General features: G+C 30.6%; 1 protein-coding gene across 7 annotated transcripts in view; it reads left to right on the forward strand.

Annotated features, from left to right (window-relative positions):
* The first annotated feature begins 3,216 nt into the window (after positions 1–3,216).
* LOC111687561 (homeobox protein onecut) overlaps positions 3,217–16,479 on the forward strand; it is a 27,525-nt gene continuing 14,262 nt past the window's right edge. Inside the window, exons 1-3 of one of the 7 annotated variants that reach the window (XM_046946698.1) lie at positions 3,217–3,572; positions 8,249–11,150; positions 11,212–11,408. In XM_046946698.1, the coding sequence (XP_046802654.1) occupies positions 8,438–11,150; positions 11,212–11,408 (2,910 nt within the window). In that variant the 5' untranslated portion in view covers positions 3,217–3,572; positions 8,249–8,437. The other 6 variants (XM_046946482.1, XM_046946657.1, XM_046946622.1 and 3 more) reach the window with 6 other exon arrangements.

Genomic DNA, 16,479 nt, shown 5'->3' on the forward strand with positions numbered 1-16,479 from the left:
TTTCTAGACTCACCATAAAGTGTACCAATCGGAATCACTTTCTGAGTCGATTTAGCTATGTTCGTCTGTCCGTCCGTCCGTCTGTCTGTCTGTTTGTGTGTCCGTGTAAACCTTGTGTGCACGCTACAATTTTCAAGATAATTTGATGAAATTTGGCACCTTCCCCCCGTACACCGGGATCGGTCCTTTAAGCTCATAATTACTTTAAATGTTCTATTATGGCAACAAAAATCTGCAAAACTTTGTAGAACGATAAACGACACTACTAATTTTTTATAGCGATCGTTCCTCATTACAAACTCCCCTTCAGAAAATGTCTTGAGGTTCAAAATTCACTTATAACGTCTAATAAAATGATTAAAATCTACATAAATAACTTTGAGGTAGACGTAAATTCCTCAGTCAAAATTTATAAGGATAGATCCATATTTATCTTACTCCCCTATGAGACATTTTGTTAAAAATCTCTTTTTTTTGTCAATAATTTATAAGGATAGATCCATATTTATCTTACTCCCCTATGAGACATTTTGTAAAAAATCTCTTTTTTTGTCAATAATACGTAAAAATATTCCACAATAGGTTAGAGAACAAATGCTTTATTTTTTAAAAAAATTATCTACTTTGTTAACACAATGACTGGTGTAGGGTATATAGTCGACAATGTCCAACTATACATTCATATTTGATTTATAATAAATTTACTTTCTGTATTAATTTCTTAATTACTTTTTTATAATAAAATATATTCAGAAACATTGCAATAACTTGTTCTGATTTATCTACTTCTCAGAATGGGTTCATGCAAAATCATTTCAGATTTCTGAAAAGAAATCCTAAAAATAATGATATCGCCTTTACTTCTACATCCAGTTTTGAGGAACAGTTTCTATAGTATTTCTAATAAGTTCTTCAGCAATACTTAGTTATACGCTAGTTCATTGGAACGTATGAATTCTGGAACTCGTTGAAAAATCTCAAAAACATAAAAAAAATTAATAGAATTGAAATTAAAGTAGTGGAAAATTTTAATTTTTTTTGTTATTGGAAGAAAAATTTTTTAGAAATGAAATAACTATTAAAACAACATACACTTTCCTCTTATTCGATAAACCGAATCATTTTGAATTATCCGATTATAACCCGGCCAACTTAAAACCCCAAATAATTATTTGTCGAATAAACCGAATAAGACAAAACCCCGAATAATTGAATACTCTAATATAAAAGCAAAGTGTAAACGTTTAAGTGATTTTCGGTAGGAGCTGATTATATAGGAGCAATGACAATGGATGGACTGATCGTGAAAACATTTTGAAATAACATTTATGTGTACAAAAATAGTATATATGCCAAATATTTTATGGGTATCATTATTTGGTAATGAGTTATGTGCCTTTAATTGCTTTTCTGAAAGGGACCTTGTATGGGAGCTATTTTAAATTAGTAATGAGTTATGTGCGATTAAGTGTTTTTCCGTAGGGGACCTTGTATGGGAGCTATGACCAGTTATGGACCGATCAGAAAAAAAAATTGTCAGCAATATTTCTGTGCATATAAGTAATACTTGTATAAAATTTTATATGGATGTCTTAATTTAATAATGAGCTATGCGCATTTCAGTGTTTTTCGGTATGGGACCTTGTATGGGAGCTATGACCAATTATGGAACAAACAGAAAAAAATTTTCACAGTAATATTTCTATGCATAGGAGCAATATTTATACCCAACTTTATATGGATATCTTAATTTTGTAATGAGTTATGCGCGTTTAAATGATTTTTGAGAGGGGATCTTGTATGGGAGCTATGACCAATTATGGACCGATAGAGAAAAAAATTCTCTGTAATAATTCAGTATGAGAGAGCAATAATTGTACCAATATTTATATGGATATCATCATTTTGTAATGAATTATGTGCGTTAAAGTGATATTCGGAAAGGGACCTTGTATGGGAGCTATTTCCAATTATGGACCGATCCAAAAATATTTTTCTAATTGAATGAATTCTTTTGACATAAGATTTTAACTTGTAAAATTTTGTGAAGATATCAATATTATGACGGAAGTTATTTAAAAAAGGTATATGAATTTGTGGACCAATTTTGTTATTTTTTGCAGTGATCAAGCACTTGTGTATAAATGAATGTGTGGTAATTTTCATGTAATTATCTTGCATAGTTTTCGAGCAAATTGCATCAGATTGTGTATAATATGCTTATTTTTTCGAGGTTGTTGTATATTTTGATTCATAACTTTTCCCGATGTAAACCGATTTTGCTTGTTTTCGATATCAAACTGCCTAGGATGATAGTGAATCTTTTGGCCGAATTTCATTAAGTAGCGTAGCTTCGTGTTTACGTAAGCGTGTTTTATACAGACAGACGGATGAGAACCCAGAATATTTTTAAGTGTTATACATGGAATTATAAAGTTATATATACCCACTATCACCACAGATGGTGCTGGAGGATATAAATAAATAGTAAAGTTTTTATTTTACATTTTTCTTAGGATAGCAATTGTTCAAAGTCCTTTCACATCCTCACCTAACTAAACATTGACCTTCGAGATCTAGTAAATTGTATCGTAATTTTTAAGGTCAAACATTTCAAAAATTGTGTCCTGGAATCAATGACATTTTTATTTTCGGTGGAAACGTATGCTTATATTAAAACTAATAATATTTTTTCCATATTAACACCTTTTTTTGTTTGGTCATAACAAGGCCTGTTGTTGGAAAGTCTATTGGCACTATCAAGAACTCCCTCTTAAGTAAAGTTGTGTTTGTTTTATTATTTATTTTAGTATTGTGGCAAAGAACGGAACTATTCAGCATTGTATTTCTTATTACAACTCGTAGCACTACAAGCCATTTGAAGTTTTACTAATAAAAAATGTTGTACTTAAATTCGAGCAGATAGTACTACTGATTTAACATACAATTTGGGGTTACTTCGAGCCACCGAACTGCGGGGATGTGCACGCATGCATACATGTACACACATTTGCATGAATGGGGCTGGCTGCATTTAAGGGTGGTGTGTGGTGTTTTGCTGGTGTAGTTAGTGCGGTGGTAGGGTTGGTTCTTTCAAAATAGTAGTTGTAGTTAGTGGTAGTTTGTTTAAAAGGTTAACTGTTATTATTGTTATTATTTTTGTTTCTTTTTATGCCCTTGTTTTTGTTTGTTTTGTGTTTGTTTTGCTCAGTAGTGTTGGTGGTTGGTGGTTGTAGCGCGTATAAGGAAAAGGGAAAATAAATGAAAAAAAATAAATAAATATTGTGTTGACGAACTTAGTCAAGGCATTGCCAACTTAGTTGAATTTTGGTTGAATTTTCGTGCGGCCGTTTGTGTGTGTAAATTATAAAACTGCAAAAAAAAAATAAAAATAATAACAAAACAAGCTTATGTTTTATATATCTAAAATAATAATACTAACAAAAAGTAAATACATAATGTGCAATAAAAAATAGTTTATACAAATTAAACAATTTAATAAATAATTTACGCGCACTTTGTTATTGTGTAACGTGAAATTTAATATCATTGAAATGAATTGCGTGAAAAAGGTGGATATTTTTCATTTTATTCAAGTGCAATTTGTTACTTAGTCATATAAAAAATAAGGATACTGGCTGATTCACATTTAATTACATATAGATGAGTATATTGTAAATTGTGATTTACACATAAACATCAAGTAATCTTCAGAAATTACGTACGTGTGCTTAATTGGTGTTTTATTCATATTGTGCTCGGGACAAATATCTTCAAAAATTATTTCATATGTATTACTTGGACCTGACGGATAATGTTAAAAATTATCTAATTTGAAAAATAATACTGCTTTTTTAGTATTTCCATCAATACTGCTTTATAATAGTATATCTTCGGTAGCTACCTATGCCTTTTGTTTCGGAGTGATCTTTTAAATTATTAAAGTTTTACATACTGTATAACACAAAAAAATATACTTATATACAAAAATCTTTCATTTTGTATAAATTAAATAGTTCCATATTTTATGCGAAATACTCAAATCATTAAAGTTTCAAAGTATAAAATTCAAAGTTAAATAAAAAACCAAAAAACAAAATCTAATTAATTTTTTAATCAAAATGTAATTTTCAGTTCAATTTACTCAGTGTTTGTAAAGTAAAACTACAAATTTTAAATTAAATTTTGAAAAATTCCCTAGCAATTGTAAATATTATTTCAATATATTACAGTTTTATTAATGTATAGAGTTCCTTTCGCTAGGAGTTTAGTATTTAAATGATATAATATGGCTACACATTGTCAACAATGATGTAGTTAATAATATGGCAACACATTTTGCCGGTGATTGCCGTTAAAAAATATAAAGGTTAATCCTATGTATATATTCCACATAAATATAATTAAATTGTTTGGCAACACTACATACATATGCATCATATTCTGACTGACTGACAAACAGACCTGACGTCTACATGAAAATACTAAGAACTTGTCTCAAATCTACCCCTATTATAACCGTTACAAAATAAAGGTTACGATTAATTTCTCTTACACATCAACGTCACAGAAGTACATACATGCGCACTTTGATAAACACTTGATTTATATGTATAAAACTACAGTAAACCATGAAAGTATTTTGCCAAAAGAAAACATTATGTGCTATATTAAGCTAAGCCCTATCTTATACACCGACCATGAAAACATTTGTTTCTTGGTCGGTGTATATGTATGTATGTCTTTAATATAAAGTGAATTTTAATAAGTGGTCCTATATATGCCCCTAGGACTAAGGTCATTACAGATCACGATCCTTTCAGAATTTTTATAATAACTAGCTCATTTATTATATGCTTAATTCTATTATTGTCATATATTGTTGTTAAATGAATAATAGAAAGATTTTCTACAAAATTTGAGGGAGTGTTACTTTATAAACACTATTTTAAACAAAAAGGCACATAAAAACATAACTTTGCAGTATTATTTATAAGTAATTTTTTATTAAAACTGAAATAATATCGGATTGTTAAATACAACAACTTTCTTAAGAGACTGTTTGTGTGTATACATGTATGTGGGTACGTAAAAATGTGTGCAGTTTCAGATAGTGTCCTGCTCTTAAACAATGAAATTGTGCGCATGTCGCCCAATGTTCGTTTGTTTTTAACTATGTGCACAAGTTACCCCAATTGGAATTTATTTTATTGTGTTTAATAAACAAAACAAGATTAGAATGAAATAGAATATAAAATAAATCAAAAAAATATTTGTTAAATTTGAAATAATTCCCATAAATTTATTTCAAAATTATACAAAAAAAAGTTAACAAAAATCAAGTGAAATAAAATATTTTGTACAAAAAAAGTTAATGAATAAATTACATATAGTTTTAGAAAAATATATGCTTGTACATTATATTAAAAAAATTAACAAAAAATCGTTTTTTTATGCATAAAAAAGATTTGTTAAGTTGTGATCCCTTTAGGTAAGTTTTGAACGTAATTTTATCCAAATGGGGCTTTCAATAAAATGGAAGCAGAAAACAAATATAAAGCATAGATTGCCATAACCCAGCAAACAAAAGTGTTAAAACTTCACTAAGTGCAAATATATCCTCATATGTAGAATTTATTATAATCATTAAAAATTCTATATTTTGGGAACTTTGATAAGAATTAACATTTTTTATTCAAACAAGATTTAATAAAGACAAGATTCAAAAAGTTTAAGCTGTGAACCTAGCCTCAGAGGATCAAGAAATCAAGTACGAAAAAAGCTTTGTTCATATTTAAGACTTTATAACCTTAATAAAGTTTGTTACTTTATATTTGAAAGTCCAATTTGTCTACTTCAACATAAAGGTTTAACCTATGTTATATCTAAATAAGTAAATATTTTAATGGATGATATTTCAGTAAATACAAGGTATTTTTATACAAATCAGAATGTTTAATAGTAGGAAAATTTTAAAAATTATGACATATGTATGCATAAGTTTGTAATTTAATATGTATTAAAATCGAAAAATATGCTTGTTTTTGCTGTTTTTAAATATTAAAAACCTAAATAATGTCTTTATTTGAAGAACAAAATTTTTGAATATATATAGAGTCTAAACGTTATATACAAAGATAACTGCTTGTCAAAAATTCAAATAAAATTAAAAAGTATAATTTTCATCAGAGTTGAGGTTTCATTTAAATTCAAATTTTATAGTGTAGAAAAAATAGTTTCTGTTAGATTTTTTGATCATATGAATTCACGTTTTATTTTGCTTTCACAGTTCCAATTGTTCGTATTCCCTACACTGAGGATTGTATTATAACTTTTGTTGATATTTGTGAATAATATAAATATTGCCCTACAAGGGTCAAGTTCTAGAAAACCAATTTCTCGTCAGTAAATTAGAATTTCGTTTCTTAAGAATCTCTAAATATATCTTCTTTAAATATAGGTTTTAAACATTTCAAATCAAAATATTTGTAAAATAATGTAACTTTAAGTAATATAAAATAATTTTCATATTTGGTCCCAAAAATATTCCAAACGACAAAATGTAGAAAAGGTAGGCAAATTTTGAAACTAAATTCCGAAATGACATATTCCTTTAGAAATGTATAATTTTTATAAAACCTGTGTTTATTATATGACACATTTTTAAAATTTTTATTTTAAAGTATTTTTTATTAAATGTATGGAAAAACTCTTAAAATTTAATGTTGATAGAAAAACGTAGGTATATTTTTAAATTTTAATTAAAAACTGTTTAATAAATTTGTTACATATTAATACGAAATAAAAACAAAAATTTTTACGACTGACAAAAAATTTTAAATATTCAATTTATGTTTGTTGGGATATTATGAACGCTATGTATGTGTGTTTGCGTGCGTAAATGTTGTATTTTGTATTAATAGTGGTTGGGTTTCACAAGACAACCCTTGCTTAACATAACATGTTCCCCATCCCTAGTATCGATGAAAATTTCCAACAGGAAATTAAACGAGAAGAAAAACTTACGTATACGAAAAATAAAAATATTAAAATAAGTTTAAAGTAAATGACAAAAAGCCTACATAGAAGAAAAAATAAAAGAAAATATATTATAAATAATATAAAAAACCCCATTATTTCCCATACAAATTTTAAGTAAAACGATCGGAGATACATGTTGAAAATAGTGTTTTTTCCATAATAAATATAAATTTTATATTGTTTTTCCGAATACAGTGGAAAACAATCAAAGTAGAAGTGTTTCGTAAATAAGTCCCAATATTACCAACGAAATTTGCAGATAATAAAATGAAATTTGCTGAAATGTCAGTGAACAGTACAATATATGCAATATTTAATGAGAAGTATTTTTTACCAAAATTGTTGTTCAATGACGTAGGAATACTATCTAAGACAAAACATTAAATGGACAAGTACATTTTTAGGAATACTATCTAAGACAAAACATTAAATGGACAAGTACATTTTTTGGGAATTTGAAAGTGCAATTTATAAAAATTCTACTTTAAAAATTATTTTATACAGTGTTTGCAACAATGTTTAAAAATACAAAAATAATAAATATTATTAAACTCACCATAAAATCAAATATAAGTCATAAATAAATAATACTAGCTAATAAAAAGAAATTATGTATTCGGTTTTTTTTGTATCCTGGAACGATTTTAATATTTTATTTTCATTTTATTGGTTACATGTTTTTTCTCTCATATGAAAAAGAATGCCAAAATATTTTTCGTTTTCTAAAACTCAATTTATGTTCCTACGATGAAAATGAATGCTTCAATAATTTATATCGGAGTCAAAGTTAATAAGGAATCAACATGATTCAAGGATTGCAAAAAGTTAACATTTTAAACTATTTGGACATTTTTATTAAACGGGTTAAAAATTTATATATAGAATTTTTGTAGTAATGTTTATACATATTTCTGAAATTTGTTTAAGTTAATCTATTAACAATGATAATGTTATAATATGATCTACACTTGAATTAGGAATTTTATACGAATGAAAAATTTTACAATCAAAATTGTGGTTCGGTTCTAGAATAATATTTAGTTTTATATTTCTTATTTTCATATTATAAATAAAATATATTTTTATTGAATTTGTTGATTAGCTGGTATTTAATGTTAAGAAAGCATTTGAAAATTATTAAAAATTATTATATATTATAAATTACTTAACAAACTTTTAACAACAATGATAATATTTTTTTTTTTAGCTGTTGGAAAGAGGCGAAAAAAGTCGCCGATCTTATGAAATCGCCAAGCAATTGTTATTTTAAACCGTAGTGCTCTTAATATTAATCTGGGACAGACAGAAATTAAAAAAAAACATTTAAACTATCTTATAGAAATACGTTTAGAAATATATATTTTGTGTATAAAATACATTAAAAAGTTTTTACTTAATGCTCAATCACTTGTCAAACTCGAATGGGACGTTGAGCATGGAGTCAATTAGTGAAATAATTGACCATCAGACACTGAGTCGGCAGCTGGTAGAAGATACCAGCGATCTGATGGTACAACACACATTGGTAGGCCGTACACCATCGCCGGCCTCTTCGGTAACGGTATTATCAACGCATGATGGAGTGGTGGATGAACACGAGGTGGCCACAACATCAAATGTTGTTTTGAATTCAGACTCAGGAGAACACAGCAATATGGCATTGGTGCACAATATTATGGATCATCATGGTAGTCCTACGTATCAAACACAACGGCTACACCAGCAACATCATTTGCATCAGCAGCAGGAACATAATATACAACAGCACCATCACCACCAGCATTTGAGTTTGCCGCAACGTTTGCATCTGGATAGCCCAGTGCATTTTGTGGCAACTGATAATACCTTAGACGCTTTGTCAGTGGGCTCGAACTGTTCGAATACAATGGGACATATCATTGCCGTGGAGCAAGAACACAAGTTAGTGATAGTTAATGGCAATAGTAATGGTAGCAGCAGCAACAACAACAATAATAACAACAATATTTGTAATAATCATAAAAATAATAACAATAACAGTATTAACAGTGATCACAACAAAAATAATTGTGATTTGGGTGTCGTTTTAGATGACCTAACGAACGACGATCACACAACTATGGATTCCACAGACCAGCCGAGCTACGAGTCACATGAGGCTTCTGGGGAACCTGAATCACATCGCAATTCCTCGTTACATCACATGCATCACCACCAGCAACAGCGTAGTCGTTCCAACATTCATGATCATTCCTCTCTTCACTCATCTCAAACAGAGCCACTAACAGTAATAGTTCAAAATCACGACGACTCTCGGGACTCGGCTACTCAGATATTGAGTCCTCCAGAACTTAGTGTAGTGGGTGTAGGAGAAAACTCACTGGGGACTAGTTCCTATCAAACACTAACATCAGTAGTTAACGATGAGCCATTATCACCGCCCGGTTTTAGTCCAACATCAGCTTATGCTACATTGACACCTTTGCAGCCATTGCCTCCCATTTCCACAATGTCAGAGAAGTTTGCTTATGGTGGGCATATAAGTGGAGGAGGTGTTATTAGTAGTTCTAGCACAAATGATGCATCTAGTGACGATGGAGGTAACGGCAATAGTACCTCGAATGGACCAGCTGGAGTTGTTGGCCCTTATGTTGTGATGCCATCTACTCATCATAGTCACAATCAACACCAACATTCACAACATCATCATTCGCACCAACACCACTCAAATCCACTGAGTTCTCTTAGCTTAAGTGGTCTGAGTGGCGGTGAACCATCACCATATTCCTCATATGACAAACTACCAACAATGGGGATGTCTATGACGCCGCCTCATAACTATGGCAGTTCTCCCTCACACACTCTTTCAGGACTTGTAGTATCCTGTGATTTGCCGGAAACTTCACCAGGTGGCTGTGGACCTCTGTCACCTCAGTCACCTTATAGTCACTCGACTGCGACGGAGTTACAGTCACCGAAACCTTCACAATCGAATTTGCTGCATTGTAAGGAGTCCTCGAGCTCGAAATCAAACACCATAACTAGCGATAGTGGTGTCACCGGATCTGTTGCACAACAGCAGCGTCATGTAGTGTGCCTGTCCTCTGTTAATATCAATGGCAGTAGTGTTGTGGGCGATCATGTCATTGTTACAGATTACGGATCACCCTATAATTCTCAGCAAAGAGACTTGATTGTCTCAACCAATCCATCTACCTCATCAGCATCTAATGTTGTCGGTCGAAATGGCTCTCACTTACAACTACAGCCTCCAAGTCCCGGAGTTCTAAGTCCACACTCGGTATCTGCCAGTTCTATGAATTCTCCTGGCACAGTCGTGACCTTACCACATATGAACAACAATGGTAGCAAAAGCTTAGTAGATATATCAGCATTACAAGGACAACAACAACAGCATGTAGTATCGCTTACTCCTTCACCACCACCAACTCAAAGCATCGGCTTAAATGAAGTGCCTCAAACCTTACTAGTAACAGCAAATCATGGGAATGATGAGAATAATGTATTAAACGGGCGAAGACTGATGATTAATGGCAGTAGTTTAGATACACAGTTAATAATGCAAACGACACAACAGCAACAAGATTTAAAACCGCATCCCATAACTAGTGAGTGTTCGAATAATGGATCGCAACAAATTGTTATTCAATCTCAACAACAACAGCAGCAGCAAACGATTCAGAACCAACAAAATCAGAATGAAATTCTGCCTCGTAATAAACACTCTATTACTAATTCAAACACAAGCTCAAATACCAACAACACGAGTACGAGCTGTGGCGATATGGAAGAAATTAATACGAAAGAGTTGGCTCAACGAATTTCGGCCGAACTTAAGCGCTACAGTATACCTCAAGCAATATTCGCTCAACGAGTTTTATGTCGTTCTCAAGGCACCTTATCTGATTTGTTGCGCAATCCAAAACCCTGGTCTAAACTTAAATCTGGTAGGGAAACATTTCGACGCATGTTTAAATGGTTGCAAGAGCCAGAATTTCAACGAATGTCTGCCTTGCGTATGGCAGCTGCTCAATTGCCACAACGCAGCTCATGCACAACTAATGGCAACAGTTCAATTAATCATCATATAGTCAATAATAGTGCACATGGTGAGTTAAGAATAAGAATCGCCGTGTCACGCTCTCAAAAATTTCATATATTTTTTAGAAGATTTCGATATGGATTTTGTAGGACCGACTAGTATAAGCAGTACATCACCGGGCTCTGTTTCAGGTGGACCTTTGGTGTCAGCTGGAGGATCCTGTCATCGCAAAGACGAACCTCAAATGGAACACATGCCACAACCTAAAAAACCTCGTCTGGTGTTTACCGATTTACAAAGACGAACTTTGCAGGCAATCTTTAAGGTATGGTTTCACTGATTGTATTATTACAAATAATAATTTATCATATCGCTCATTTACTACAAGTTTTGCATAAATCGTTTCGATATAAATGGCTTTTTAAGTTGAAAACATTTTTTATACTTTCTATATATCTTTTGAAAAATTTAAGGGATTTGCAAAATTAAACCATAAACATATTTATGTTGTGTTTCTCATCTGAATTGAAATTTAATTTATCTATTTACATTCGTGAATACATTTTAGCATTTAGTTTAAAAATCGAATTTTTGATTCTTAGCTTATTTATACCCTCCACCACCATCAGTGGTGATAGAGGGTATATATAACTTTGTCATTCCGTGTGTAACACCTAGAAATATTCATCTGAGATCCATCAAAATATATATATATTCTGGGTCCTCATCAATTTCTGAGACGATTTCGTTCTGTCCGTCCGTCTGTCTGTATAAAACACGCTCACGTACACAAAGCTACAGTACTTAATGAAATTCAGCCAAAAGATTTACTATTTATCCTAGGCCTTTTGGTATTGAAAACGAGCAAATTCGGTAACATCGGGAAAAGTTATAAATCAAAATATAAAACAACATCGAAAAAATAAGCATTTTATACACATACTGATATAATTTTCTCGAAAACTATACAACATAATTACATGAAAATTACCAAACATTCATTTCTACACAAGTGCTTGATCACTGCTGAAGATTGCCAGAATCGGTACCCAATTTCATATTTCTCCCGTACAAAAGTACATATTCCCGGAAAATGTTTTTTTATAACTTCCGCCACAATATCGATATCCTCACAAAATTTTACAAGTTAAAGTATGTCAGTAGAATTCATTTAGAAAAATTTTTTTTCCCCTTCCGTTTATCACTTCAACGCACATAATTCATTACAAAATGATGATATCCATATAAATATTGGTACAAATATTGCTCTCTCATACAGAAATATTACTGAGATATTTTTCATCGGTCCATAATTGGTCATAGCTCCAATACAAGGTCCCCTCCCAAAATTCACTTAAACGCGCATAACTTACTAAATTAAGATGTCCATATAAAGTTTGGTATAAGTATTGCTCCTATGCATAGAAATATTACTGTGGAAGTTTTTTTCTGATTGGTCCATAATTGGTCATAGCTCCCATCCCGAAAATGACTAAAATGCGCTAACTCATTATTAAATTAAGATATCCATATAAAATTTGATACATGTATTGCTTATATGCACAGAAATATTACTGATCAATTTATTTTTTCTGATCGGTCCATAACTCATTACCAAATATTGATATCCATACATTCTGTACAAATATTGCTCTTATATACATAAATTACAATATAAAATTAGTTTACGATCAGTCCATATTTTGCTCTCATACTAGTTCCTCTATATAAAATCACTTAGATTCACAATATTCATTACCAAATAATGATATAGATACAGAATTTTAAAATAATCGCTATAAAAATATAAATAAAATGGCGTAGGTAATGTTCAATAAACTTTGAAATTGTAATAGATTTAAATCTTAGGATTTTTTCTATTTAAGACATCAGAAAACTTATTTCTATAAATATTTGAACAATTATTAGTATAAAAGTAGCTGGTGGAGGGTATTGAAGTGGGCAAACCCAATTTTGACCATATATATGGTTGTGGTAACCATGTTCTAAATGGCTCCTCGCTCACTTGAAATTTCAAAATAAAAAGTATGGTACAACCTTTTCCAAACGTACAAGAAAATCTATTAAAGCCATTTAGTAGTCTGTAGAGCTCAAACATACATTAATTATACCCTACCACTATAGTAGGAAGGGTACTATACGTCAGAGTTGGAGGTAGTGCATTAAATATTTAGTGCACTAAGGTTTCCACTAAATCCCACTATAGTGACGAAATTTTGATTTTCCACTATTTTTTATCACTATAGTGGTAGTGAAACATATTTTAACTACCACTAAAAAAATTAGTGGTAGTGAAACATATATAAACTACCACTAAATAAAAAGTGGTAGTGAAAATTTTTCCACTACCACTAACCATTACTGGATTGAAAATTTTGCACTACAATAAAATAGTGCAAATGTTTAACAGTCACTAAATGAATTTTAATATGCACTAAAATCTCAAAAAGTGTTTATAAAAATATTCCAAACAAATTGAAAATACATATGTTGAAAATATTTCTATTTTTTTATTTTTATTGTTTTAAAGAAAAATATATGTACCAATATGTATTTAATTTAATTTGTTATATAAATATATTGATGAAACTTCCGTAGTTTTTTGTATTTCTATTTCCTTTTGTCTTTTAATTTTGTTACTACTTTAATATTTAATTAATTATTTGTAATAGAGTATAAATTAATTCAATATAATGATATGTATTTGAGTTCCTTTAGTGAATGATTTTATTTTCCACTCTCCTATTAGTGGAGAAAAAAAATTTGAACTAATCTGTAAATAAGGGTTTTCACTATAACAAAATTATCAGTATCACTACCACTAATGCATAGTGAGGCTGTACTTTTTCAACTCACCACTAAATATCTATTAGTGATAGTGAAAAATTTTTCACTATCACTAACATTTAGTAGAAACTGCAAATTTAGTGCACTACCCCCAACTCTGCTATACGTTTGTACTGACGTTTGTAACACACACAAATATTGATCCTACAGAATCACTTAGATGTAGGGACGAGGCTACCTTATTAAGTGTTCACTGGGTTGGTGTCGCTTTGTTTTACAAATTCAAACACAATTTGTAACAACAAACACACAACTTGCAAAAACAAGAGAAAATGCGCAAAAACAACAACACTCCAAATATTTTTGTGAAATGCATAACAATTAAAGTAAATGAGATCGTACTTTTTGATTATTTTTTTTACATTTTCAATCAAAATGTTATACTAATTGAAGAAATTATCATTTATTTCCCCCGAATATGGCCTTTGGGCTCATAATTAAGTTAAATGTTATTTAATGTCAACATAGAACTGTTAATGACATTACCGACTTTTGTAATGATCGAGCCTCATTTTTCGGTAGTCACCATAAACTCCCTTCAGAAAATTACTTAATGATCAAAATTCACTTATAAACACTAATAACACTTTTAAATTCTCTTTCAGTAAACCTTGTGCGAAAGGTACAGATCATAATTTTCAAAGTATTTTGATGAAATACGTGATTTTTGGCCCAAAGTACCCACTAAAAGTTCGCTCGTTATACTCTAAATGTTATGCTGTAAATGATATACGAATTTTTCTAATTTATTTATAAGTATGGGGGCTTCAAGCCACATTTTCTTAAAAATGTTCAGATGAATATTAAAATTCTTGGTGAAATTCGAAAAATTCAGTTCTATTAGTTTCCCAGATAAACGAACTTTTGTATTTAATTTATATTAAATGTTATACTGTAAATGATATACCCCCTCCCCCAGATGAAAGTCCGCTCTTTTTTCATAAAAATGTTCAAATGAATATTAAAGTTCTTGGTGCAAAATTCGTAACATTTTTGTCTATTAGTTTCCCAGATAAACGAACATTTGTATTTAATTTATATGGGAGGTGCCACGTCCCCTAACGCTAGTCTGCTCACTTTTTATCCAAAATAATCATATTGACACTAAAGTGGCTCCTACAAAATTTGAGGACTCTAACTGTTATATTATTTCAAGATAAAAAAATTTTTCAATTAACTAATATTGGAAGTGCAGCTCTCTTCATGGGTAGTCCGCAAATTTATCACCCAAACTGATTCTAACTATATTAGTTTCCAAGATAAACGAATCTTTGTATTTGATTTATATGGGAAGTGCCGCTCCCCTCATGGAAAGTCCGCCAATTTATTACCCAAAATTTTTACTAGGATGTTAAAGTTATTCGTGCAAGATATTTTAATGTTTTAACTGTATTAGTTTCCAAGATAAACTAATTTTTGTAATAAATTTATATGGGAGGTGCCACGCCCCCTAACGCAGTTCTTCCACATTTTATCTCTGAGACTCTAACTGTTATATTATCTCTAGATAAACTAATTTTTTTATTTAATTACCGCTCCCCTCATGGGTAGTCCACCAATTTATTGTCCAAAATGTTTAAATGGATGTTAAAGTTATTCGTGCAAAATTTTAAGATTCTAACTGTAATAGTTTCCAAATTAAGCGAATCTTTGTATTTAATTTATATGGGAGGTGTAACGCCCCCTAACTATAGTCCGTCCACTTTTTGTCCTAAATAATCATAGCGACACTAAAGTGGCTCGGACAAAATTTGAGTACTCTAACTTTTATATTATCTCAAATGTACAAGTTTCAAATATTCTTAATGTGGGCGTGGCTCCTCGCCCACTTGAAATTTCAAAATAATAAGTAGCCTATTACCTATTCCAGACATACCTGAATATGCTGTGAAAATTTCAAGAAATCGGTTCAACCATTTAGTAGTCTAAAACGTCAAAACATAAAACAAAATTCGGCAAAACGTAATATTATAGAACTTTTAATGACACTACCGATTTTTCATTTGACCGTAGCCCAAACATCCCTTCAAATGACTCGAAGGTAAAAATTCACATAAACACTAATAACACTTTTTAATTCTACATAAATAACTTGAAGCAGAGGTGAATTCCATACTCCTCTACGAGCCCTCTTGTAAAAAATCTCATTTTTTTAAATAAGTGAAAATATTGCAGAATAATGTTTAAAAACAAATCAAATGCTTTATTTTTTTAATAATCCCTATTTTTAAAATACTGACTGGTGTAGAGTATCATATGGTCGACTATATTCATACATGTTTATATTGCTTTATATAGCAAAGCACAAATGGCGAATGCAAAATGGTGGTCAACAATTTTAAAGATATTCATAATTTTTAATGAACACATTTTGTAGTTGTTTAATTACTGATTACGAATGCAAATTAAAAATTTAAAAGACAACAAGTAAGAGTTCTATATTCGGCTGTGCCGAATCTTATATACCCTTCACCATGATGTGTTTAAAGCCTTTTGTACCTTTTGAAGAACGAAAAAGTACCAAAAAG

The sequence above is a fragment of the Lucilia cuprina genome, chromosome X (assembly GCF_022045245.1).
Source record: "Lucilia cuprina isolate Lc7/37 chromosome X, ASM2204524v1, whole genome shotgun sequence".
Classification (NCBI taxonomy): domain Eukaryota; kingdom Metazoa; phylum Arthropoda; class Insecta; order Diptera; family Calliphoridae; genus Lucilia; species Lucilia cuprina.